At 40.8% G+C, this 27,712-nt stretch overlaps 1 protein-coding gene across 1 annotated transcript in view; it reads right to left on the bottom strand.

Annotated features, from left to right (window-relative positions):
* The window catches only part of LOC122650489 (J protein JJJ2-like), a 39,880-nt gene extending 12,423 nt beyond the window's left edge, over positions 1 to 27,457 (bottom strand). The window contains exons 1-5 of the mRNA XM_043843900.1: positions 27,402 to 27,457; positions 26,851 to 26,928; positions 26,541 to 26,643; positions 26,355 to 26,443; positions 3,624 to 3,735 (exon numbers count right to left, since the gene is read on the bottom strand). Coding sequence (XP_043699835.1) covers positions 3,624 to 3,735; positions 26,355 to 26,443; positions 26,541 to 26,643; positions 26,851 to 26,928; positions 27,402 to 27,457 — 438 coding nt within the window. The remainder of the gene's footprint in view (positions 1 to 3,623; positions 3,736 to 26,354; positions 26,444 to 26,540; positions 26,644 to 26,850; positions 26,929 to 27,401) is intronic.
* Between the last annotated feature and the right edge of the window lie 255 nt (positions 27,458 to 27,712).

Genomic DNA, 27,712 nt, shown 5'->3' with positions numbered 1-27,712 from the left:
CTCTATCTTGCCGGAGGCATTTTGAGGCTATGCCAGGCCTTTGTGTGAACCTTTGCAAGTCCTTCCTCTTCTTGTCTGGTATCTCTGAGGACCTCAAAGCTACTCTAAAAGAGATTTCTGGTTTCTCTATTGGGACCCTTCCAGTAAAGTACCTGGGCCTTCCTCTAGTTTCCTCCAGATTGACTGTGCACCATTGCACCCCGATGCTTGACCTCATGCGCAAAAGACTCTAGATTTGTAAGGGTAAGCTCCTTTCCTATGCAGGCCACCTAGGGCTGATCAGATCAGTTCTCCAGTCCACCTTAATGGTCAGGTATATTTGGTATTCCTCAGACGGTCATCTCAAAACTAGAAGCTCTTATGTGCTAATTCCTTTGGAAAGGATCAGAATCCTCCAGATTCCTTCACCCCATCTCTTGGGCTTCAGTTTGTCTTCCTAAATCTGAGGGAGGTTTGGGACTTGACGCATGAAGGATATCAATGTTTCAGGTATCCTAAAATTGATCTGGAAGATTGCCTCCAAGAAGAGGAGTATTTGGGTCGACTGGGTTTATACTAGATACCTTTGGAATGACTCTATCTGGACTGTACCTACTCCTCTGATGCTTCATAGGTTTTGAGAAAGACTGTGAAACTCACACATCTAGCTCTTGGCTCTATTTCCTCCTTGATTGATGATGGTGCCTCTACCAGGCTTTGGTTAGATAACTGGCACCCTGCAGGTATCCTTCTCCATTTTATGGGTAACGAGCTATTTCCAGATTGGGTTCTGACAGACTAGCCACAGTCTCAGACATTATCCAGGGTGCTAGTTGGGATCCTCCCCTCCCCTCCCCTTCCCTTCCCTTCCCTTCACCATTTGGATCCCATATGATTAGCTCTTTCGAGTATTCCCAGGTCTATTCCAGGTAGGGGAGATAGTGTGATTTGGGCTGACTCCCCTTCGGGCATATTCAGTTTGAAGTCTGAATGGAACCTTATCAGATCTAGTGGAGAAGTAGTCATCTAGTACAAGGTAGTTTGGTTCTCAAGCCGCATCCCTCATCATAGCTTCACCCTTTATCATGCTCTACGATGTTGTCTCCTTACGCAAGCTTTCCTCATTAGTAGGCACATTTCTGTGCCTCCCCAGTTAATTCTTTGTTGGAATGGGCTTGAGGATGTAGATCATCTGTTCTTCAGCTACCCATTCTCCTAGAGGATTTGGTCTTGGCTTCTCTCGTTGTTGGCCGGTCCGACGGCGTATCCTCCCCTTTCAGTGGGAATGGATTTGGATTGATATGACTTTTGGAGGTTCCTCTGTTTTGTAACCGAGTAGGTAAACTCACTTTCAATGCTGCTATTCACCACATTTGGTGTTGGAATATGTAATCCAGAATACCATGGGGGTATTCTGGTCTTTTTGGGATAATTCTATTCTTCTTATATTATTAAGTTTATGTCGATTATGTGGGTTTTAGTCCCACATCGCCTAGTTTAGTCACTTTGTAATTTCCCCTCTATTTATACCTATCAATTAAATAACCCAATAACAAAGTAGATCTAGGTTTTCTACATTTGGCTTCAGCATAACCTTAGAAGATGGACTTCCAACTCCAAATCCTTTCATCATATTTGAGAATCCATCTCCTTTGACATCAAAAGCAAATTGTTTGTAGTGCCCCACAGATTCTTAGATTCCCCTAGAAATAGGCATATTGTAACTTCTTGGAACCTGCCCTTATAAGGGCCTCTGTTTGTATTTTTTTTTTCTCCTTGTTTTTCCTCATTTGGGGCTCCATTTTGGTAATTAATTTTTATTCACCCTCGTTTATCACCCTTAATCCCAAGTATGCTCAAGCACCCTCTTGGCATTGTTCGAGAACTCGTTTCGTTTCGGTATTTCGGGCTGACCGAAATATCCGAAATATTCGAAAGTTCGGATATTTCGGTCAAAATATTATATTTTTCTGGTATGTTTCGGTAGGTCATTTCGGTGGGTTTTAGGCCAAGTTAAGGCTTGAAACTTCATGGAAACCTTATTTTAGGCTATATAAACACATTTAAATGTTCAAATTGCAAAAATAGTCACCCAAAATGGTGTTTTGGAAAAATAGTCAAGCAAAATGGTGTTTTCGACACCGTGAAGTTGTAGATCGGCTTCTGGTGTCTAACATATATTTATTTCATCACAAACAAACATATTGATCATGCATTTCCCTAAAAAAAACCAATTTTGAGAAAATGGTTTTACCTGGAATAGTGGAAAGGCTTCACAGATGTGCTAAGAAGTTTGAATCTTGTGTTCTCCAAGTGGTTCCGGCGTAGATGCGGCAAGGATTCAAATGGGAAGTGGAAGAATGGAGAAGAAATGAGCAAAAACCAAAAAACCAGAGCTGTTTTGAAGTCTCGTTTTGACCGAGACTGACGAAATGTGGTCTGATGAAAAATTCGAAATCTCCAAAATCTCGAGATATCACGAAATTTCGAGAATTTCGCTCGAGATATTGTATTTTTTTTATTCGAAGTAGCATTTCGTTTCGAGTAGCTCGAAATTTCCGAAATCTCGATCCACAAGATTTTGAACTATGCCTCTTGGTAGTCCCAGATTTTCCAATTCTTTGTTTTGCCACTTGGCAAACTTTGGCTGAAACTTGACATGTGAGCAGGAGATCATAGGTGAGCCACCCAGCCAACCTGTGCCCAATTAGTATTTTAAAAAACTAATCGATTAATAGGAATGTTAAACTCTTAAACTTGAGCAGCATTTCAGCCAGATCTGTCAACTGGTTTAAAAGTTATTTCATTACTTATTTCTCTTGTTTACTACTAATTCTGTCCTTGTACTAATTTCATTGATTTTACATTGATCCTGCCCTTAACTGCGACCATCTGCTTCTATATTATTCTCTATAACTCTGAACCAAATCAAGAATCTCTGAATGGAATGCTGAACAGAATTATTGCAGCCAAACCCTATGTTTTTTTTTTTTTTTTTGTTGACACTCAAAACAGAGAATTTACTTTAGAAGTGGTGAGAAAAGGAATGTATGGATAAGAGCTAACAAATTAGGGATTTTAATAGAATTGAATGGCCAAATAGGCTCTCCATAGTATATTGATTATTCGTTAGACCGCTGGAAAAACCAGACTGGCAGATTACATCCCAGGCTGGTATTAATGTGCCAGTGGCTCTTGTGCCTCATTTCTGCTCAGATGAAGTAAGAAAGCAAGTTCCATTCCCCCAGCCAGCCATCAATCACTCTTACCAGTGGCCCTCATGTGCCTCACTTATGCATAAAAGACATATTAATATTGGTCGGATGCCTTTTCTTAGTTGATTTGAGTTTGTTTGATAAAAGAGAAAATTTCATAGGGAAGAGAATGTACAAGTATACAAGCCAACACCCAAGGATAAGGATTAGTTAATTGAGCTGAGTAAAATCTATGATTTTTTAGCCAGAACCTTGGGGCAAGGTGACTGTACACTATAGCAACAATTTTTCTTTGTTACCAAGAAAACATCCTTAGAAAAGATAGGGGCCAAGATATTTTGATGCTGATGCATGACATGCAAGTACCATAAAAACAGAATAAATCGAAAATGCCATGACCGAACCCTTGAATGTTGAATTCCAAACTACCTTATCTGGATCTTGCAAATCTTTAAACACCCTGTTTATCTTGACGAATGCTTGATGGGCTTGTGGATGACAACATTTGTCTGGGTGAACCAATAAGGATAGCTTCCAGAATCTGATAGACAACATACAAAAAGTATTTATATCATTTTCCAGGAAAACTTTAGAAAGTATTACATTAAGTAATTATTGGAAAATTTCAACAATACACTAAAACACACATTCGAAAAGGTAACCATAGTTGTCAAGGTGTTCAGGTGCCTTGGTCACCCTTCGTGAGTGCCTTGTTGGTGTCAACTTTGCGTCCAGGCCCCCTTCGAACCCCTTGGGTCGCCTAGACTGTAACACCACGCACGCAAGTCATGAGTATTTTATTATTATTTTTAGATGTTCTTGAATATTTTAATGCCTTTGTGAATATTTTAATAATATATGCATTATAATGAGTGTGTGTAACTGTTATTTATTAATATTAACTGAGCAGTGGTAATTTCAGCATGATCAATGGCATGAGAATGTGAATTACTTTTAATACATTAAACTCTATTTTATTACTTTTATATATTAGCTAAATGAGTAATATGATATTTTATATTATAATAATGTGAGGCATATTATCTTGATGAATATTTGTGTAATACTCATAATATTTTATGACAATATTATACACTAAGGTCATTAGTATATAGTATGGTATATATACTCTATGGTTTATATTGTGTTTTCATACACTAATTGAATAGTGAAGCTGGTGTGAATAGTTAAATTGAATTAATGGGTTCATGGGTTAATGGTTAAGGGGTTTGAGGGCTGATTTAGAGTTAATGTGTTTTATTAGTTCAAAGCATGTTTACTTTGGTATAATGAAGGATTACAGTTAATGGAAGCTAGGTGGCAATAGCATGGGAATGACTTAATTTGGTGGCACTGTCGATACTTGATAGTCAGCCTCCTAGCATTGCTAGTGAGGTCTCCAAGATATGAGAATTTAAGGATTTAGTTGAAGTTTTGTAATGGCAATTTCCTATTGGGTCACATGGGGTGTTTTAAGGTAGACACCTAGTGCTTGGGATTTGAGATGGTGGCTGCACAATGAGCCACTTAGCAAATGGGTTTTGAGGTATCACATGCTTAGGAAATCTGATGTTAGTGAATATTTGACAATATTAGTGTGGGTTATGACATAATTAGTACTCAGCTGCTAATTGGATTAAATTGGAATAGTACTAATGAGGGAGTAATTAGGATATATATATAAGCTGAATTAAAATTAGGAAACAGATTTACTATTCCTAATCTTGAGCTCAACCAATAATCGCCTCTGTTGTAGAGGTACTCTGGGCTTTGAGATGAAGAAGAAGAAGACAGAAGAAAGAGGAAAAGAAAAAGAAGGAGAGAAAGGAAGGAGGAGCTGGTGCTCTGTTTTTGCTAAATTAAGAATTCAACCAAGGGCTTGAGATGAAACTATATTGCAGAAATTCTGGAACTAGGAGAAAAAAGAAGAGGGAAGAAGAGTGCAGTAGATATGGGAAGCTGCTGTTGGTGTATGAAATCAATTAGAAATTGTTGCATTTGGGTTGCCGAATCACAAGAAAATTGAATAGAATCTGTAGTGAGAAGAAAGGTGCTGCTGGATTTAAGAACTAAAGAAGAAATTGGGTTGTTTTTTGAAGTTTGGGTTGTTTTTTGAAGTTAGCTTAAAAAAGGTTAGTAAATTCTGGTTCCCAATTGTAGAATGGTGCAGGCATTCGTGATTATGGGATAATTAAGTTAATTTTAACAAACGGATTGTTGGTTGGCAAGATTGAGGTAGGGATTAGAGGTGAGGGTCTGAGGTGCTGCTGAATCTGGAACTTGAGTGAGGAGCTGCAAAAAACTTGAAGGCTGGAACCATTAGAAAATGAAGAGAAATTGATGCTTAACCATGGGAATACAAGGAACTGAAATTGGTGATGAATTTCTAAGGTAAGTTTACTTTGGGTTTCATTTGTTCTACTGGTTTAGTGTTGTGAGGTTATAATTAAATCTGAAGCATTAACGGAATGAAGGTTGATGGAATCAAAATTGGGAGTAGCAATTGAAAAGAGATTAGAGAGGAAAGTTGAGGTTTCAAGTAAGCAGTTGTGTTCATTGATTTAATGTTCTATTAATATGATTACTAGATAGGTGTGGATGATTTTAATTGCATGTTTTAAGTAGTTTTAGACATAGTACTAAAACTCGCGAAATTTCGGTCGAGATATCAAATATTTCGAGTATCTCGACCTGTCCGAAATGAAAAAATGCAATATTTCAGAAATTTCGATAAAATTTCTCGAAATTTCGAAATTTCGGTCATCTCGTTTTGAAATTTTCGGAAATCTCGGACATTTTTGGCATTTTACACCCACAGAAAAATACCATATTTCGACCGAGATTTCGACGAATCTCGGAAATTTCGGTCAGACCGAAATACCGAAACGAAACGAGATTTAGTACCATGGTTTTAGATGGGTTAGAACCCTATTTGAAGTACTAAAGGAATGAGGATCAAATCCATGCAAACCCTGCTGAAAAGAAAAGTTTTAGAGAAAAAGAGAAAAGAGTTGAGAGAATAGAATGACTTGTCTAGATGACAGAGGCCGGAGAACACTAGTTTATTTATAATATGAGATCATTACAATTTACAAATATGGAATGATAGACTCAATCCTTATCAATCACAATTAACATGTGCAAAATGAACCTAGACACTACAATGTATCTAGCTACAAATAGGGATGGAAATGGATATCCAAAAATCAGAATCAGATCCGCATCTGTATCCGTTTACAAATATTCGTAAAAAAATCCGATTACTCCAATAAAAAATCCATCCCAAAAAAAATCCAAATACTTAATGATAAAAAATTAAGTAAATAATGACCTTGAGGGTTTTTGAAGATTCAACAGGTTCTAGAATATGGGGAAAAGAGAATCATGATCTAAGAGATATGGATGGAGAGTGAATTGTATCCGCTACAATTCACTAGGGGGAGGAAGGTCCAGGTTACACAAGGCAGAGATGTAAACGGACGGTCAAAAATCCGAATCCATTTAGAGGTATCTATATTCGGCCAGGGAATATCCGGATCCGTTCCGTATCCGAGCCGATTCCAATCTGTTTACATCCTTAGTTACAGAGAACCGGGTTATGAACCGGACAACTATTCAATATAAAATGGGGGAGCAGAACAGAGCTTGGAACTGGGCTGAAACCCAGGATCCGGTCGACCATCAAGATTTGAAGGTCAAAGCTCTGGTCAACTAGTGTCGACCATTAGAGCTACTAACTATGAGTGACTGTCGATGCAACTGTAGGTTCCGGTCGACTGTTAGGCAAAAAAAAAAAGACTTTTTAGGGACTGTTTTGGGGTTTTTCTCTTGGGGTTTGTGTACAAACCCTTATGTAACCTTGAAAGGTTATTAAATATGATTTGTTCGATTCTGTTTTATAGGTGCTAGGTTTCCATTTTGGCACTGCCATTGTTGAAGATACGCAAGCCCCAACTGAACACATTAGAATCAAGGTGAGGGGAACATGATTTAATATTTGGTATAATATGATGTATGATTTGATGTAAAGAGTAGAAATAATTGAAATGAGCGAGAGGTATTGCAACAACAATGTGTGTGATGTGCAATTGTATTATGCTCTCTAAATGAAGTGCATGCTGAACTTTGATATGATAAAATATCTAGTGATTAAGTGATTGCAAGCCATGTTATGAATGATTATGTAAGAATATAAAATGTGAATACAAGCCATGTTATGATTGTCTATGTTAGAATATGAGATGTTATTTTCTTAAATGGAGTGGAATGCTAAATGAAAATACTGTAATACATGATAATGAATCATAAGTTATGTTGAATGCCAATGATGTAAATAAAGAAGACGAAATGAGTAAGCAATGAAAGTGAATGTGAAATGATTGTAAGGAGAGTTAAAACTAGAGCTTGTTCTCCCTGGTACTCATGGTGACTAGATACATGGAGTAAAATAGTGATCTAGCGAGATATTTTGGGCATGTTCTCCCCGGCATTGATGTGACCGACCAGGGTGGAGACTAGTATTCCCTGACACCTAGACGATCGGCCAGGGTAGGGAGCATGTACCTACAAAGATGAGATCGTCCCCGATGTCAGGGTAATCGGCTAGGATGAAGACTAGGTCTTCCCCGGTGCCTTGACGACCGTCCAAGGTGGGGAGCACAAATTTATAAGAGACGAAATCCTCCCTGGTGCTTTAGTGACCAGCTAGGGTGGGAATTCGGTTCTCCCCAGCGCTTCAGCGAAATCAGAGTATGTATGATGATGATGGCCGAACTTGATCTAAACGAAAATAAACGAAACTCTATGTTTATGGATAATGCAATTGTTTTGTTTATATTTACATGTACATTTGCATGTCTAGTAGTATGTTCACCTCACTGGGCTTTCAGCTCACCCCTTCATATGTTGATATTTTTCAGATAAAGAGATAGGTGAGGAGGCTTGTACAGCTCCAGAATATGATTAGAGTTGGAGCCTGAGGACTTAAAATACATTTGGTGATGTTGTAAATAATATTGTGAATGCCAGAAACAGAATTTTTGTATGAACATAAATGTAAATATTTGCCATCAGTGTATAAAAAACTCTTACTTTGTATCATAATTTTTATGCTTCTGTTGTTTTATACGTGAGATTGGGATGCTTACTACTACGTTTATATGTTTATTTGTGACCTTCTGGGTCGTCGCTCGCAAGGGTAGTGCCTTGAACCCTGTCCAGGTTTGGGACGTTACAAATGTGTGCTAAAGACACCAACTACTTTGGACCCTCGAAATTTTTTTTCCATGTTTCGGCAGTAGCATATTGTTCCATGGAGCTAAGGTCCAAAATAAGGAAGAAACAAGTGTTTCCACGACTCTACCGCCCCGTCAATTCTGTTCCACTTAATCCCTCTTTCATGGCCACATATCTTTCCGGCTAAGAAATGGGAAATCTTTCTCCTATTACATGAATCAAATGTTTTCTCATGATAGGTACTCAAAGATTCATATTGAACTTCGATGGGAACTTCTCTTGATGCAATCACGCATTGATCTAGCCGCCACCAGAGCCACAAAGGACTATCTAAATTGATTCGTTTCTGCCAATAAGCCCCAAGTGCATCAGAAGAACTACAAAAATAGGTTTTCCAACACAAATACTTGTTGAATTATGTTGTTCCCAGGTTGACATTGAGAGGGTGGGTGAATCAAGGTCACTGAAAACCACTGGTCTCTATTGTTGTTCCCAGGTTGACACTGAGAGGGGGTGAATCAGGGTCACTAAAAACCACTCAAACAATTTCCAACACCCCCTTTGGTGTTCCCCAAATTTTAAACACATCTAGCACTCATAGTTGGCTCTCACACAGAATACTCCTACATAGGTAGCACTACTCAACTGGCCCTGCTAAACCTCACATTCTTGCCCGAAGCATAAGGCTCGCCAAGAGCTGGCATAACTATACTATCCACTACCGTCCCACACAGAATGGCACTGGCACTGGCACACAATCGTGTGACACCTTTTCTCTCAACCACAGGCATTCATGTGGTAAGGTCTACCCGGTATGCACAAACATCCTGCAGACAAGCACTCCAATATACACAATGCAAACATCCACAACCACAACACAAGATATACGTGCTTTGGCAAATTGCCTACATGCACGGAGTAATGGTCACACTGACCTCATAATGGTACCCTAAAAATAAGATATGTATCACTTAGTATCGGCGAACACAAAAGGATACTCTTTAAACCTCGTATGTGTCACATCAAATCTCTTTCTCGGCTATTGCAGCGCTATGTATTGTGGGATCTGTATGCTACAAACGAAAATCCAATAAACAGAATCTAAGGACGCTTTACCATACACGCGCAATGCATTATGAGTCTATGACAAAGGCTCGGGTGCTTGCATTGGTGAGTCGTGGCGTAGAGTTTCTTCATACGCCCAACAAAAGAGATCGGTCACGGGGGAATCTTTAATTCCGTGTATTTCTACATGCTTCAATCCTAGCCGCGGAAATGACATCTGTCGATGAGGCAGCTACTAAAAGTTTGACTAGGTGCTTGACAGTGCACCATATTTCAGTGCTCCCCAGCCTACCAGAAAGGGTATTTGGGCCATAACTTCTTTGTCCGATCGAATTTTTGGACGCGATTTGAGGCAGCACACTCATGACTATCACCCTGTGTATACATAACAAGTCAAAACTCACAGGGTGCATCTCAATATCAAAAAACCCTCTCAGGTTTGCTTTTAATTTGCAACTGCATGGAAATCATTGTATCTCCTACGTCTAGTGTCGAAACGACAAGAAACCAAATGCAATGTAACACTGACTCGAAGAACTGAACTTCTTCAATTTACACCTCCTTCCAAAAATTCCATTTGGATTTCCAAAAATGCCCTCAAACATGCGGACATCACGTGATTCTAGGAAATCACAATTCCAAAGGCATCTAGCCTTCCCTGACGCTATTGACAACTGCCAAACACAGAGCAAACACGAATTATAAGATGCCCTATGCTGCCACATAGGCCCGGATACTCTTGAATCACTAACGACATGTCACATCACTGCCAAATCTCCAAAATACCCCTATGAGCTGTGTCAACACAAGTCATGTACTCCATAAAATTACAGAAATGCCCCTGTAATGCTGTCAATGCCTGTAAATGACACAATTGTCCCTGGATGACTCCCTATCACTGTGGGACCTCTATATACACTGTAAGAACTATTAAGGATGTTGGAAACTCTGCCCAACCACCGCCTACATTGTTAGAAGGCTTCCAACTCATCTAGAATGATGCATGTACTATACTGACTTTTGTAACTGCCCTGGACTACTGCTCTGTTGAATGTAGTCCACCAAGATGCTTTGTGTTGACAACAACCAATGCACATGCACTGTGTTGACAATAATGACAACCAACACATAGTCACTACCATCTACACTGTGTGTTCAACAAATTATTAGAGACTTGATTTGAATATCATAGGAAAACCTTTTTTCTTCTAGATGAGACTTCATTTAACTTTTCCACCCTAGTGATGCAACACCAAGTAGGAAGAAGAAGACGAAGTCTTGAACTTAGGTCTTAATTTGGGAGCCATAGATTAGGTTTACATTCTAGTATTTTCCATCCCATACTTAGTTTATTTTTCTGTTTTAAAATTGAACCGGTTCAAATTGGTTGTATCCAATTGGTTCAATTGGCACAATTTAAGTAATTTAGCTAAGTGTCTTTTAATTTAAGTTAGTAGGGACAATTATGTCTTTTTCAATGTTTTAAGTTATTAGCTTTGATTTTTTTTCATTCCCTTCCACGATTTATGAAAGAAGAGATTAGATTGTACTAGGATTTGGCATTAGCCTTTTATTATTATAAATATTCAATTCGTGGGAGGCTCCCCCACAGTTTATTAAGTTAAAAAAAACAAAAGAATCATTGGCTGCCATTGTTGCTGCTCCTTTGCTCCTTGTGAGTGTGTGCATCCTTGTGGCTCTATCAAGTTGGAAAGGGATTTATGGAATCCAGCCGACTCCTTACGCCGTGATGGCTGGGAGGATCCTTTATAGCTTGAAGGTGGTTCTATCCTTCTATCACAGAGCTGCGGCCTCCATTGAAGATATGCTCAACAAGTAAGTCTTTTACAGATTTCTGCAATCAACCTTCTTCTCCTAATCCTCTAAATCCACCCCCATCGATCCCCATTGTTAATACTCAATCCTTACTACCCTCCTCATCCACCATTAATACCAAAGATCCATTAGAACCCTAAAACCTGCAACTATTCTTCTCTTTTAGGTCACATATAAGGTGATTTTCATAAGAATTCTGCTGAGCCAAATCTAACCGTTAGAATCATCTCAAGTTTTGACCCAATGTTCTTGAACCTAATTCATGAACTCAATTTCAGTTTGGTGCAATTCTAACATGCAGATCTGTTCCTGCTATGAATTTCCAATTCTGCCCTTATTGTATATTGTTCTGCTGAGGTCACACTTAATATACCTATTCTGCTGATCTGTTCTTGTTGATTCTTATAGGCTAAATTTATATTCGATTACTGAACATAATCCTAATTTCTGATTTCTGAATTTCCTGGTTAAATTACTGTTTTGCCCTTTTCCTAGTTGTACTAGGATTCCCCCCATATTAGCTTTATCTAACCATTGGATCAATTTCAGCTTTTCAGCAATTGTTCCAGTCCCTATTTGGTAAACTCATATGGAATTTGGGATCATTCTAACCATCTGATTTTTTGTTATCAAGATTTTCATTAATCTGAACTATCCTTTGATGAAAAGATCCTGGTTTGGTTCCTAGTTTGATTATTCGAATCTAGGACTACATTAAGTGGTATCAAAGCCATGGATGAACATGATAGACCAGTGCTACCAGCAGCACCCAATCCTATGGCTACAATACTTGAGATGTTTCAAAAGTTCTCTGCTGAGCAGAGGATTACACTTGGAAAAATGAGAGCTACGAATGAAAAATTACAACAAATTCTGCAACAACAGGTTACTTTTGTTAGAGACAATAATCTGCCCATGGACAAGGATAGATATCAGGTACAATCCCAAGTCCACCAACCTCTTAGGAGGCACAAGGATTACAGAGAAGACAAAGAAAGGTACAGAGATCACAAAGATAGACACAAAGATGACAGATATGACAGAGATCATTACAGAGATCAACGGGACAGAACTAGAGGTACCCGTGAGCTTTCCCAGGAATACAGAGATTGACAGAGGCTACAGAGATAGAGATAGAGAAGACCGGGACAGAAATAGAGGTCACCAACCCACTTTTGAGGAGTACACGAGGTCCTACTTCACTGGAGACCAAGGTCATAATAGTTGCCATACTAACAATCAGAAAGTGAAGCTTGAGCTGAAAAAGTTTGATGGTCCCCCTGAGTCTTCTCGCCGCCACGTCGTAAGCCCTTGCCGTCTCTTCAGCCGTATCGAACATGGCAAGCCAGTGCCGACACCGCCCTATTCGGTCACGAATCACAGCCAACCACTGATCCAACGGCCTCTTCTTCACCCTTCTGTACCGACAATAGCAGTGCTTCCTTCAAGAGCAGGTTCGTTCTGCTTGTCAAATGTGGTGAATTCCAAAAAAGAATGGCAAAGCAAGAGATTGAAGAAAGAAGGATGGTGCTTCCTTCACAAAGCCAAATGATTCAAAACCTTCTTCGAACAATTCTGCCATGAACGCTGCTTGGGATGTTTCGTTGTTGTTCATCATCATCATCATCTCTAAACTTCTAATCAGGAATTCTAACAGGGGTTTTTTGGGCTTGCTCTGCCAATTTATATAGGGGAGAGCAGGACACTCGAGTGGGTTGTTTTTGAGAAATTAATAAAGAAATGATAGATTATTGTAGGTCTGACATTCTCGATGCAATCCCATTTCCCATCCTTCATATTTATTTCATATTTACTTATGCTCTGCCAAGTACCTTTTCCATGCAAATTGAAAATCTGAAGAGGAACATTGAGACACTTGGAAAGAAGAAAAGAGGGATTATGATTTGATGAGATGTACTCGGCGTCGGCGGTGCCTGGGCGGATTCAGTTGCGTACAACTCGAGCTGTAAGGTGTCAACCCAAACTTGAAATGTGATTTCTTAACCATTTCATCTTTCCAAATTGGATGCGTAGCAGCTCCTTTCGGTTTGCTCTTCCTCCACAGTAGAAATAATGGAAGAAGAGGTTTAGTTTAGCAGGAAGGGCAATTTGATCAATATATGATATATTCTAACATTTTTAGTCTCAGGTTAACGGACTGGGTATATTTATTAAATATTTTGGAAAGTACCGGTGGTATAGGTAAATATCCAACACTAATGGGTGTTTTTGTAAATACTTGATAACTTAGGGGAGGTAAGAGTACATTTCCCTAGAATAAATGGGTACAATTTCAATCTGGAAGAGATCGTTAGGACTAGGATAAAATTGATTAGGGCTGAGTAGGGTCATACGAATTTGAAGAGAACAAGGTCACCAAAAGAGTTTAGCATTATTATGGAATTGTGAACAGTAACCGTTAACAGTAACTGTAAAAATAATAGTAACAATAAGAAAGTATAAGGAAAAAAGAACAGCTGACCTGAATATCAGGAATTATCAGAACTATAAAGAAACTTGGCCTTTGCTAACCCTTAAGTAGCCAATCCAAAGAAGCCCTAAGAAAGATGAAAGTAGGCAAGACAACAGGCTTAGATCATGTAAGTAATAATTACGAAGGGGAAGTAAAATAGCCTGAACCGGTTCTATTGATGGGATGAATTTTCCTCCGGTGACCTGAGCTGACTGCCACTGTCGGCGCTATGTCTGCACCACCTGATCCCCCTCCTGTGTCTACCTCAGAACCTCCTCCTCCCTCTGCCTTTGCTCCAGTTCCTGAAGCTCCCCCACCCTCTGCCCCTGCTCCACCGTCCGCTTTTGCTCCATTTCCTGAAGCTCCCCCAAACTCTGCCCCTGCTCCTCCCCTATGGAGCTCCTTGTTTTGTTCAAATCAGTCCTCTTCTTCCTCTCCCGAAGGCCTCCCTCTGCATTATGTTTCTCCCACTGTTGTTGGCGGCGCAAAACTGGCTAAGTGTCCTTCCGGATTCCTTGCCAATGAGGCCAAAATTTGGGAAGCTTGTTTGGTTGGCCATTTCCTTGGCTCTCGACCTCCCTTCCACATTGTCAAACCATCCATCTCTAAACAATGGAGAATCCAAGGCACCTTTGAAACCTTCCTTCTTGATAATGGCTTCTTCATCTTCAAGTTCTCAAACGACCTTGACAAAGTCCGTGTGCTCGAAGGGGGCCCTTGGCTTGTAGGTAAAAAACCGATCTTTCTCCGTCCTGCGGCTTGATCTCTCCACTATCCCCCTGTGGGTCTCTTTCCCTGGCCTTCCTCTCCATTACTGGTGTACCGAAGGTCTAAGCACGGTTGGATCTGTTCTAGGCAAGCCCCTTTTCTCTGATGTGAATACGATGAGGAAACTTCGCCTGGCCTATGCTCGTATCTGCATTGAAGTGGCTGCTGACGAGCCGTTACCCTCTTTCATCACCGTGAATGAAGGGGAGGATTTTTCATTCGACCAGGAAGTGCACTACGATTGGAAGCCCCCCCACTGCCTTGTGTGAAAGAAGCATAGTTCAAAATCTCGCGAAATCTCGATCGAGATTTCGAGAATTTCGACCCACTCAAAACGAAATGACCCCTCGAATCAAAAAAATACTAAATTTCGATCGAAATTCTCGAGATTTCGAGATTTTTTGAGATTTTTTCAAAATCTCGCAAGATTTCGAAAATCTCAAGAAAATGCTTTATATAAAATACCATGTTTCGATAGTCTCGGTCGAAATTTTGACCGAGACTGAGAAACAGAGCATTTTTCCTCTTTTGCTTGGTTTTTTAAGGTTTTTGCTTATTTCTTCTTCAATCTTCCACTTCCCACTTGAATCCTTGCCGCATCTACGCCGGAATCACTTGGAGAACAAACTTCTTAGCACATCTGTGAAGCCTTTCCACTATTTCAGGTAAAACCATATTCTCAAAATTGATTTTTTTTAGAGAAATGCTTGATCAACATGTTTGTTTGTGATGAAATAAATATATGTTAGACACCGAAAGCCGATCTACGACTTCACGGTGTCGAAATTTTTTTTTGGTATATATATTATTTATTTATTTTTCAACTTCAAAAATTGATTTATTTACAACAAAAATAAAAAAATAATAGGGATTATGTATATTGTATGGTGATGTAAATATATGTTAGACACCATTGGCCGATCTATGGCCTCATGGTGTCAAAAATATTTTTCTGCCAATAATTAATTATTTTAATTTTCAAAAATTATAAAAAATATTTAAAAAATTCAAAAAAGAAGCAAAAAATAAGCAATAATATGAGGTTTTTGTTTTAAAATTACTGAAAAATATAAAAGTAAATTGTACATACTTCTTATTTGCTGCCCATTTACATATCTTTTCGATTTTGTTGTGCTAGGCCAATATTTATTTGAAAAATATTTTTAAAAATTGTTTTTAAATATGAGAAAAATATGAGGGTTAGGGGAAAAATACTAAATAGTTATATACTTATATACTTGTGTTAGTGCTCTTAAATCTTAATTCTTAAACATTTAAAATTTTAAACTAAAAGAATTGATGTGCTTCAGTGATTAATGAATTGTCTTTTATTCATGCAACAGTAAACTAGTCTGATTATGACGAACCGTGGTAAACGACAGAGCCAGAGGCAAGAGGGGCAGAGGCAGCCGGCCCAGACCCAGGGGGAGGGGAGCACACCCAGGCGCACTAGGGGTGACATTGCATGGTTGCATGGCACTCCAATTGATGGGGATAAAAGAAAATCCCAATACAACTATTGTCACATGCAGTTTTTGGGAGGTGGTGCCACTAGACTCAAACAACATCTAGCTGGGAATTCTCTTGAAGTGATCGCATGGCATATGGTCCCTGTGGAGGTATCTAGGGCTGTCATTGATTACATGAAGGGAGGGAGTAAGAGGAAGGCTCAGAGGGAGAAGGCAAAAGTAGATTTTGAGGAAGCAGTGAGGTGTACAGCCGGAGGCCAATCAAGCCATCGTGATGATGATGATGATGACAGTGATGATGTCTATGTTCCTGATGATATAGAGACTGAGCAAGAGGCTAGGGATTGGAGACGAACACAGATGATGAGCAGAGCCAGTTATCATGAGGATCAGGAGAGAGTCGAGAGACAGAGAGTAGGTGGTAGTGGAGGAGCTAGTACCTCTAGAGCTGGTGCTAGTAGTAGTGGAGGAGCAGGTACAAGTGGAGGAGGTGGGTTGCCTAATCCCTTTAGGAGATCACAGAGTACGAGGGTAGATCCCCCTCCGCCTCCACCACCACAAGATGACCCAGCACTTCACCAAGCACCTGGTGTTTAGAGAAAGAAAGGCAACTAACAACCAAAAATCAAGGGAGCATGGAAAAATCTGAAGGGGATGGTGAAGGAATCTATAGCTAAGTGGATGTTATACCATACCATCCCAGCAAACACAGCACAAGGCCCCTTTTATCAGACTATGATAGATTCCATTGTTGAGGCTGGCCCAGGGTATAAGGGGCCCACCCCATTTGAGATTATGAATGTGTATTTGCCCCAACAGAAGAGAGAGCTTGAAGACTACATCAATGAAATGAGGGGGCTGTGGGAGAACTATGGGGTGACCATAATGTGTGATGGTTGAACTGTCCTACAAGAAAGTCCATCATCAACTTTATGGTGTATTGTGATGGGAGGACAGTCTTTCGAAGTCTGTTGATGCATCCAAGGAGAAAAAGGATGCAAAGTATATCCACAAATTGCTGAAGGAAGTGGTAGAAGATGTAGGAGTGGAGAACGTTGTCCAAATTGTAACGGACAACGGAAGCAACTACAAGAGTGCCGATGAGAGGTTGATGCAAAACAATAAGTACCGATTGTTTTGGACTCCATGTGCTGCCTATTGTATAGACCTCATGTTGAAGGACATGGGAAAGATCAAATTGGTACAACATGTTGTGGAAAAGGCAAGGCAAATGACCAACTTTGTCTGCAACCATGGGTTTGCACTAAACCTCTTGAGGGAGAAGTGTAGGGGTGACTTAGTGAGGCCAGGCATAGCTAGATTCGCCACCAACTACATTGCACTCAAGAGTATAGAAACCAAGAACTCTAGACTGAGATCAATGTTTGCTTCTGAAGACTGGTTCAACTGGCATGGGTCCAATACCCAAGGTGGTAAGGAAGCACAAGCTACAATTTCATCAGATGACTTTTGGTCTAAGTTGCATAAAGTGGTACAACTTCTGGACCCAGTGGTCAAGGTTTTGCATATAGTTGATCCTGCTATCAAGGGACCAACCATGCCATATCTATATGCTGCCATAGACTTGATGAATGAAGGTGTTTACAATGCAAATCCACGAGGTAGCAAACACTTTCTCAAAATTATCAAGGAGCGCTGGGAAAATCAACTTATGCATCCACTGCATAAGGTCAGGTGAGTGTACACTCTTTGTTTTTTATGCAATTACATCTTTTAAAGTTAATTTGAAGGATATATTACTAACTAGTCAATATGTAATGTCAATTTCAGCATATTATTTGAACCCCAAGTACCAATACAGTCATAGGCTTGGGTTGAATAATAGTCTTATTGACGCAGTCAAAGAAGTAGTTGCCAAGTTGGAGCCGAATAGTAAATTACAGGCGATATGCAACAATGAGGTGAGTCTTATAAGTTATAATTCATTTGGAATTACTCAATTCAATACTAAATAGTAACGAGTCATTACTAATTTTAAATATTTTCCAAATGATTATAGTTGAAGACTTTTAGGGATGCATTGGGAAGTTTTAGAACCTAAGCTGCACAGCAAGGCCGGACACGCGGTGGTGCCGGTACTCATTAGTCATTACTCAATTCAATATCTTATTCTTTTCAAATGAAGGTGACATGTTTCTTTTGTTGTAATGCAACTGAATAGTGCGTGTTGTATGGGGGTTCGGCAAACAATTTAAGAAAAATAGCAATCACGGTTCTCTCCCAGACATGTTCAGCATCTGGCTGTGAACGGAATTGGAGTACATTTTCTCTCATCCACTCCAAGAGGAGAAATAGATTGGGTTTTGAACATCTCTCTGACTTAGTATATGTACATTATAATTTGAGGTTGAAGATGCAACACATACGCATGGGACAAGAGGGTATCAGGGAAAATATCGATCTCACCGACATTTTCCAAGTGGAGTCAGATGATGAAGATCCTATTGTTGATTGGGTGAGGGATAGAGGTGAGCCAGTGTTAGATCAGCCTGGAGGTAGACCGGACCCCATGATAGCTGAACACATAGAAGCTGATGTGGATGACTTCATGGCTGCAGAGGGTGAGGTACATGCACGGAACGCGTCACCCATACCGTTCCAGTCTACTGGTGGTGTTGATGAGGAGGATGAAGATTGGTCTATGGCATCTGGTGGAGATGGTGGTGGTGGTGGTGGTCCTGGTGGAGATGGTGATGATGGAGGTGATGATGAAGGTAATGATGGACGTGATGATGATGGTGATGGTGGTCAAGCATATGAGGGAACTCGAGTCCCGTTTGTGGTACAAGAGCAGCAAGAGGCAATCCGTGCCCCCACTGGCCCCACACCAGCCACACGGCCCACATCGTCTACCTCGACCTACTCGAGAAAGCAGCGTGGCCAGTCCCGTCCTGGTGGTCGTGGTAGTGGTACTAGTAGGCAGGCTGAGCTTATGGACATTGATGCCCTATCTGGCTCTGTTGGTGGACTGAGTATTGGCGATAGAGACAGTAGATCAGAGCGGGCATTTCCGTGCCCCATCTTTTCATGTAGACAGCAGTCCATCTCCAAAGACAATCGAGCATGGTTCATCTCATTCACATCCATGTGGCGAAGGGCATTCTGTCGCACCCTTGGGCAAGAACCTATATCTTCTCCATCCATTCCCGCTTTTGAGTATGACTCCCACTCACAAGGATATAGTGGATCGTCTTTTGTGCATGACTTCTTTTCCTACACTGGCTACCCAACCTACCAGCCGCAGCCGTACAACCCGTACATGCTCCCAGAGCCGTCATATGACTCATATCATAGTGGATCAGTGGGTAGTACTTCTTCACAGTTTGGTGACCTATATCCTAGGATAGGTTACCTTCAGCATGTTGATGATGCAGTTTACATGGCCACTGTGGATGACTACACTCGCTTCTTCTCCCAGACTATGACGTGGCATGCATTTGTCCTACAGTCGGAGAGCAATACACATCGGCTCCGACGGACCATGAGTGGGGTTGATCCTGGACGGCGGAGTAGTTATTATTAGCAAATTTGTAAACATTTGAGATGAATGATGACTAGTTGACTACTTGACTTGTAGCCTTGCAGGGGACAATTGGGGATATTGACATATTGTGATTTGGAATGTTTGATATCATCTTCTTAAATCTTAACTCTTAAGTTGTTATTTGTTAACTTGTTATTGACTTGATGTCTTATGTACTTAATATTATGATTTATGACTTAACTTATGAGTCATTATGTTTCCAACTTAGTTCCAAGTCAATTTACTTGTTTAATGTACAATGTGTATGTGTAAATGTGTAATTAACTAAGTTATACACTTATACATTAGGGTTCAACCGTACGTTGCCAATCAATGGTGCACATCCAAAACACCATTTTGGGTGACTATTTTTGCAATTTGAACATTTAAATGTGTTTATATAGCCTAAAATAGGGTTTCCATGAAGTTTCAGGCCTTAACTTGGCCTAAAACCCACCGAAATGACCTATCGAAATATACCAGAAAAAATACAATATTTCGACCGAAATATCCAAAATTTCGAATATTTCGGTCAGCTCGAAATACCAAAACGAAACGAGTTCTCGAACTATGGTAAGAAGTTTGGGCACAATTCTGCCCTCTGCTCTCCTAGTGGTCCATCGAAGCCATCTTCAACCCTCGCTGAGCAACCTCTGGTCGAAATCAACCCAACAGCGACTCCTTCCACTGCCGAAGAAGAACTCTCTCTTCCCAGTTCCAGAGGAAGAACCAGAACTAGCTCCAGGAGAAGATCCAGGGCCAGTTTTTGTCACCAGAAGTCCAGCCGGAAAGACAATCGGAATCTCGTGAGGGCTTCTGCTCCCGTCAAGGATCATCGTCGAAGCATCTTGGGATCTCCCCCCTTTACCCAACGGACAAAACCAATTCGCAGCTTTATCCTCTGATGCTGAAGCAAAGCTGGAACCATATCCCGAGAGGATCATTGACTCTGTCGCTCCTCGATGTCGCTCATAAATGGCATCGCCGTCTGCTGCAGGTAGTCCAGACTCTTCTCGAGAGTAGTCGCTCTGCTTGTCGGGGCCTGTTCCCCCTCTGCAATATGATGTTGCTCCTGCGAGAGGTTCTCCTACTCCCCTTTCACAGGTTTCGCCTGCTGCTTCCTTTTCTAATGCTAAATCTCCCGTGGACCCCCCCTAACACCTTTTTTAATCACATCCCATCCCCCGCTTTGTCGTCACCCCACCCTCTTTGCTTTTAACTCTTCTTCCCCCTCCACCTCATCTATCGTGGGCCCCATCCCATCTTTTCGTTCAACTAACTCCTTATTCAACCAGTCGGGTCTTCGGGCCGATCCGACGCATGCCACCAAACACTCTTCCACACACTCTTCCTTACCCGACCACCCCTTTTGAATTCCCCTGCTTCTTCTTTTGCCAGGCTTGCAATGCCTTCTCTGGACTGCGCTTACATTAGGCGCCTCTGTAGCTCTTCTGTGCCCCGTAGTGTGCTTTCCAGGCTCGATGGGCATAAGTTGCTTCCCCAATCCTTTTCCAAATGAATCTCGGCCTTATTTGGAACACTCGGGGTCTCAATTCCCCTTGCAAGCATTCATCTGTTTGATCTCTTATCAAGGTCCATCACTACAATTTCTGCTGCCTTTTAGAGACCCATCTCAAAGGCTCTAATGCAGCAAGTATTCTCAACTCCATTGCCCCCGGCTGGTCCTTCTTAACCAACCATAATCACCACCCCAATGGCCGTATTTGTGTTCTATGGGATCCATCAAAAATTAAAATTTCCCTCCTCTCCTCCTCTGCTCAATTCCTTCATTTGAGTTTTTCAGACTGCCTTAGCCAAACTTCTTTCCTCTTCACTGTTATTTATGCTTCAAATAACCCTCTCCAGCGGGTTTCTCTTTGGGATGATCTTCGTAATGTTGCTAGTCAAGTTGGTGCTCTTCCTTGGGGATTAGGAGGAGACTTCAATGTGATCAGATTTGATCATGAAAAGCAGGGTGGTGACCACTTGGATTCAGAATCTGTGGCTGCATTCAATGATTGCTTAGAGGATATTAGGGTAAATGATCTCCGTTGGACTGGTCCTACTTTCACTTGGAACAACAAAAGGTCCGGTATTTCTCGTATTGCTTGCAAGCTTGATCGTGTGGCTGTTAATGAAGCCTGGCTTTCTTCCTTCCCCTCTTCCCATGCCTCCTTTGATGCCCCTGGAATTTCAGACCACTGCCCCAATCTCCCTCTCTATCCAGCCTTATACCTCCTTTGGTCCCAAGCCATTTAAATATTTTGATATGTAGTCTTCCCATCCCTCTTTCCTAACCACTGTTAAAGCTGCATGGGACAAGCCTGTCCAAGCTTTTTCCTCTCCCCTCATTGCTTTTGCTAGGAAGGTTCGGAATGTGAAAGCTGCCCTCAAGGATTGGAACTCCAATACTTTTGGAAATATTTCCCAACTTGTTTCGGACTGTAAGGACAAGCTTTCTGCCATTCAGATGCAGCTCCAAACTGACAGTCTTAATGCCCCTTCGGCTGAAGAGAAAGCTACTTCCATTGAGCTCTCCAAGCTCCTTTCCCAAGAGGAAAGTTTTCTAAGGCAGAAGTCTAGGATCAAGTGGTTGGAGTTAGGTGACTCTAACTCAGCTTATTTTCATTGCTCTTTGAAAGCTAGAACCAATCACAACTCGATCTTACATTTGGTGGCTCCTGATGGTTCTCCTCTTTCTAGAGTTAAGGACATTAAGGATACAGCTGTGAATTACTTCAAGAACCTCTTCAGCGGTCAATCGGTTGATCAAGGTCAGATTCCAAACAATTTGCTCAACAAATTCATCCCAACTGAGCTTCTTGAGTCTCTTCGGTCTATTCCAAATGAGGCAGAAATTGTTACAGCTATTCACTCTCTCAAGTTGAATGGGGCTCCTGGGCCGGATGGATTCAGCATGGGCTTCTTTTTATCTTCTGGGGCTATCATCAAGGAAGACCTCATTAAGGCTATTAGAAGTTTCTTCCTCAACCCGAGTCAAATCAACGGAGTTAACCACACCATCCTCTGTCTCATCCCTAAGAAGGAGGGCACCTCAGTTATGTTGGACTTCAGGCCTATTGCTCTTTGCAACTTGCTATACAAATTTATTGCCAAAATCCTTACTCTTAGAATCAAGATTATTGTGGATCTCCTTGTCAGTGAAAACCAATCGGCTTTCATTCCTGGTAGAAATATCACTAACAACATTTTGTTGTGCAATGAGATTGTTCGAGGTTTTGAAAGAAAGAACCACTCCCCAGCTGCCCTTATGAAGATTGACATCCACAAAGCTTTTGACTCATTACGTTGGAATTTTATTGACAAGGAGCAGGTCAAAATGGGCTTCCCCCCTCCCTTCATCCATTGGATCCATTGCTGCATTGCTTCGCCCGGTTCTCTGTTCTAGTTAATGGTAGCCCAGCTGGTTACTTTGCTTCTTCGGTGGGCATTCATCAAGGCTGCCCCCTCTCTCCCTAAATCTTCACCTTGGCTCTCGAAGTCTTAGCTCGACATATCCAAATCTGCACGGATCAGCAACTCATTTCTCCAATCCCCAAGTGCAAAGCCCTTAAGCTCTCCCATTTGGCATTCGCAAACGACCTAATGATTTTCTCCAAAGCCTCCATTGACTCTTTCGAGGCTATTATGCATTGCCTTCAGCTCTTCCAAAACCTTTCGGGCCTCCAGATCAACCCAACAAGGTCTCTCCTCTTCCTTGCTGGAGCCACAGATTTGGAAAAAGAGGCTTTAAAGTTAAAATGTGGGTTCCCTGTTGGTCAACATCCGATCAAATATTTGGGTTTGACTCTGATCCCGGCCAGGCTCTCTGCTCATCACTGCACTCCAATGCTTGATCTCATCAGGAAAAGGCTCCAACTTTGGAAAGGCAAACTTCTTTCATTCGCAAGGCGACTGGTTCTCATCAAATCAGTTTTGCAATCTTGCTACATTTATTGGTCTGGGATCTACGGGCTTCCTCACTCCACCATCAAGTCTTTGGAATCCCTTATGTCCTCCTTCCTTTGGAAAGGTTCTGACTCTACAAGATTTCTCCGGCCCATTAGTTGGGCCTCAGTTTGTCTTTCGCTAAAAGGAGGAGGTTTGGGCATCAGAAGGATAAAGGAGGTGAACTCTGCTGGCATAATCAAGCTGATATGGAAGATTGCTTCTAAACAAAGGAGCATTTGGGTGGATTGGATTTACTCGGGTCTTCTCCGATCCGATTCAATTTGGACAGTCTCAGCCTCTTTAGATGCTTCTTGGGTTTTTAGCGCAAGATCCTATCTAATCGCTCTTCTGTTCAAGGAGCTATCCAATCTTGCATTGGTGATGGAGCTTCCACCTTGCTTTGGCTTGATCACTGGCACCCTTTGGGAATTCTTCTTCATCAAGTCAGCTCAAGAACTATCTATGGCTCTAGTCTCTTTCGTACATCTTTGGTGGCTGATATTCTTGATCCGAGTGGCTGGTCTCCCCCGTCATCCTCCAGCCCTGCGCTCAATAGCATTTGGAATATATTGTCGTCCATCTCTAGGAGACCCTATAATAGAGGTGATTGTGTTACTTGGCTGCCGAACTCTTCAGGCTCCTTCAGTTCCAAAGCCGTTTGGGATCATATTCGCTCTCGCAACCCTCTGGCCCCTTGGAGGAATCTGGTCTGGTTCAAGCACCACATCCCCAGCCATTGCTTTTCAAATTACAACATGGAGAGTTTTTACAGATTGTCTTCCAACACAGACCTTTCTTCGGCACCGGCATATTGCGGTCTCCCCAAGCTGTGATCTTTGTTGGAATGCGATCAAGGACTCAAATCATCTCTTCTTTACTTGTCCTTTCTCTTCCTCTATATGGAAAGGCATCCTCGCTAAATGCTGGCCAAGAAACCATATGATTCTTACTTTTGACAGAGAATGGGTTTGGGTGGATATGACTTATGGTGGCCACTCCCTTTGTGACACGGTCGGAAAGCTGGCTTTTTGTGCTGTCATCAATCATGTTTGGATGGAATGCAACCTCAGGAAATGGACAACCAAATCCCGCTCTCTTCAGCAGATTTGGGATTCCATTTTCTTTGAGATTAAAGCTAAACTTAGCTCGTCTCCCCACTCCACTTGTATTGATACCCCAAGAAACAGACTCATTGTTGTATCTTGGGGGCTTACCTCTATCTCTCTTCAAGCTTCTGACTCCTCTCTCTGAGTTTTTGCCTCTTTGCTTTTTCCTCTTTTTCTTCTTCCGTCCCTCCTAATTTGAGGGCTGCTGTATATCTCTTTCTCTTTGGTAATGAATTTTTTATTCACCCAAAAAAAAAGTAGCCAATCAACTTAACCAGAACTTGAATTAATTCATTCTATCTCTAAATGACTAAGAAAAAACAGCTTACAACAACTTCAGAAATCTTAATGAAAATAGGATTAAACAACCTATTAGACTTTCAAACTCCTAATGCTACTAGGAAAAAGGTTAAAAATTCGTATACCCCCCTTGGACTATATTTTTGGCTTTGTAACTGAGCACATTATAACCAAAAACATAAAAAAAATTAAAGCCCATAACCGTCTACTACAAAAACAGGGACTAGTATTAATGTATGACTGCATTATATTCTCCACTTTTGAACATGAAATAAAGGTATACCAATCTATAGAAACTGCACATATTGCGATATGTATCTCTACAAATTAGAAATATACCTAGCAATGAAGGATAACAATGATGTTCTATACTTCTATAAACTCCAACTGATGCCAAGGTGGTGGAGGGCCGGTAAGGAGAAGAGGGGAAACTAGAATAACCAGAGTTGCAGGGGGGGAGGGAGAGAGATTCACATAAGAAAGCGGGAAAAGAATCGCACACAACCAAAGCGGCAGCTCTCATAAACTGAAACTCATTCAGTCATCAAAATCTTCAAATCTGTGTTCTACGATTACAATGAATAATTAGAAAATAGTCTTGCATAGGAATAGAAACCTAACTAAAATAAAAACTACCCAAAAAGGAAACTACCAAAATAGACCATAGCTAAAAAAAGGAAACTACCTAAGAAGCTCCTACGTAATCTACCCATGAAATAAAATAAACTAAACTAAATACTGCATCCGAAGTGAAACCATCCCTTGCCAGACCAGAAAACCAGTTTAGGACCAGTCTTTGGTTTGGGCCTCCAAAGCGGGTCATGTCAGTCCAGCCAGGCTAAGGCAACTGCATCACAAGGTTCCCGATATTATTCAGATTTGCCTCATGAACCATTTCACCATTCCTTTCTCTATTTAGGCTGTTTGGATTCCAGGAGGAAAAAAGGTGACACTTATACTTTAACTACAAATTTAAGTTCATAATAAAATTCATCAACTGCTCATACTAAACAAAACTATAGCAATACTAATTCCAACTCTTCACTCACAGACTGAAATGTACAGATAACCAAGACTACTCTTCTTTGTTCCACATCTTGGCAACAAAATAGTTGGAGATGAAAACATTCCCTCCATCAACAAAAACGGGCCTCTTTTTTGTTATTCCACGGTCTCATATTGTTTGTCCCTTGTAAAATTCAAGATATGCAGTTCCTGTAACTTTTCCCACAACACCCCTCACTACATTTTATATTAATTTTGTGTTTCCTCTAATTAAAGCATTCAACATTCAACATTTAAAACATATTGAATTTGAATTTTTCAAAGAGGCCAGTCTTTGTGGGATTGAGGGAGTGAACAAGTCATAGGGAGAAAAGGTCTCATTGCATAGATTAACTTATCCACACTTACCTTTTCTTCATGTTATCAGTCGACATATTCAAGTTCACTCCAAGCACATCATACGGAGTATCATCCTCAGCTACAAAAATTCTTGTCACCTGTTCAAAAGTAAATAAGAATGAATTGACTATACTATTTCAACCAGATAATGCAAATATTAGTGAAAACAAAGCCAAAACAAATAGATTGTGGAACCTCCTCCAAGCTTTCTGCCTCATTTGTTGATGCAGCTTCAGCAACCACAACAGGAGGTGGCGGGTCTATAAACAAGCTACCGTCATTCTCACACTCAGCATCCCTGAATAATACAATATTAGTGAAAACAAAGCCAAAACAATCTTTTTACATTAAAAAAGAAGGGTAAGTCATAAGCTTAACTACTCATCATTGTTAACTCGGTCAATTAAGATTCAAATTGTATGACTGATTTGTGAACTCCAAGGACACTTTTCAGACCTCCACAAAGTAGAAAACCTACTGAAGAACTAATCTTATTAGTGAATACCTCAGCACAGCCTCAGCTTCTGTTAATTTGGCAGCTGCAGATAGTAACTCAGAAGATGGCATTTCAGGGCCAATAAAGCTGCACAAGCCACACCAATCATGTATCATAAGCATAAACCGCAGTTTCAACTTTCACAAGATACTAAAATATGATGAATTGTCATGATGGGAAAAGAAAAGGATTGCAGGCTGAAAGGCTATTCTACACATTTAGATCTATAACCAAGCCATCAATCATGAATAATAAGCATAAACCACAGAAAGAAATGCTTCAAGATGAAGAGCTTATAAAGCTCAGAAAAGAAAGGGAAGGTGAAGGTTTAATGCTCTAACCAAGGCTAATCTACACATTCAGTTCTGCCTTTGCTCCCTCACTACCCACCCCAAAGAGAAGGAAAAAAAAAGAGATAACATTCTACAGATTTATGTCTCCGCTCTCCACCTCTCTCTAACCAAGGCTAATCCACACATTCAGTTCTCCCTGCTCCCACACTCCCCACACCAAGAAAACCAAATGGCATTGAACTAGTCTTCTTCCTCTTGACGTCGTACGAAGGAGATGAAGCCCCCTTCTCTGCCAATGCTTCAGACTTCTCTCGCCGAAGCATCTGTGCTACTCCCCCTAGTCTTTGTTAGGATTGAAGATGAGAATGCCAAGGATGCTTGGGATGTATTTGAAAAGAAGCCTATCTTTGGGAAGGTATGTGCATATCGATTCTGATGCAGATAAGTCACATAATGGGCTTATTTTATTGGAAATAAGCCTTGAGTGGGGTTATGTATGCATTGGGCCTTTGATTCTTTGTTTTATATTTGTAATGGGCCACTTTAATGGGCCTAAAATGTGGGTACAAAGAAGGCAT

Source organism: Telopea speciosissima, chromosome 2 (assembly GCF_018873765.1).
Source record: "Telopea speciosissima isolate NSW1024214 ecotype Mountain lineage chromosome 2, Tspe_v1, whole genome shotgun sequence".
Classification (NCBI taxonomy): Eukaryota; Viridiplantae; Streptophyta; class Magnoliopsida; order Proteales; family Proteaceae; genus Telopea; species Telopea speciosissima.
Note: the sequence above shows the minus strand (reverse complement) of the source record. Positions and strands in the feature narration are given on the sequence as shown.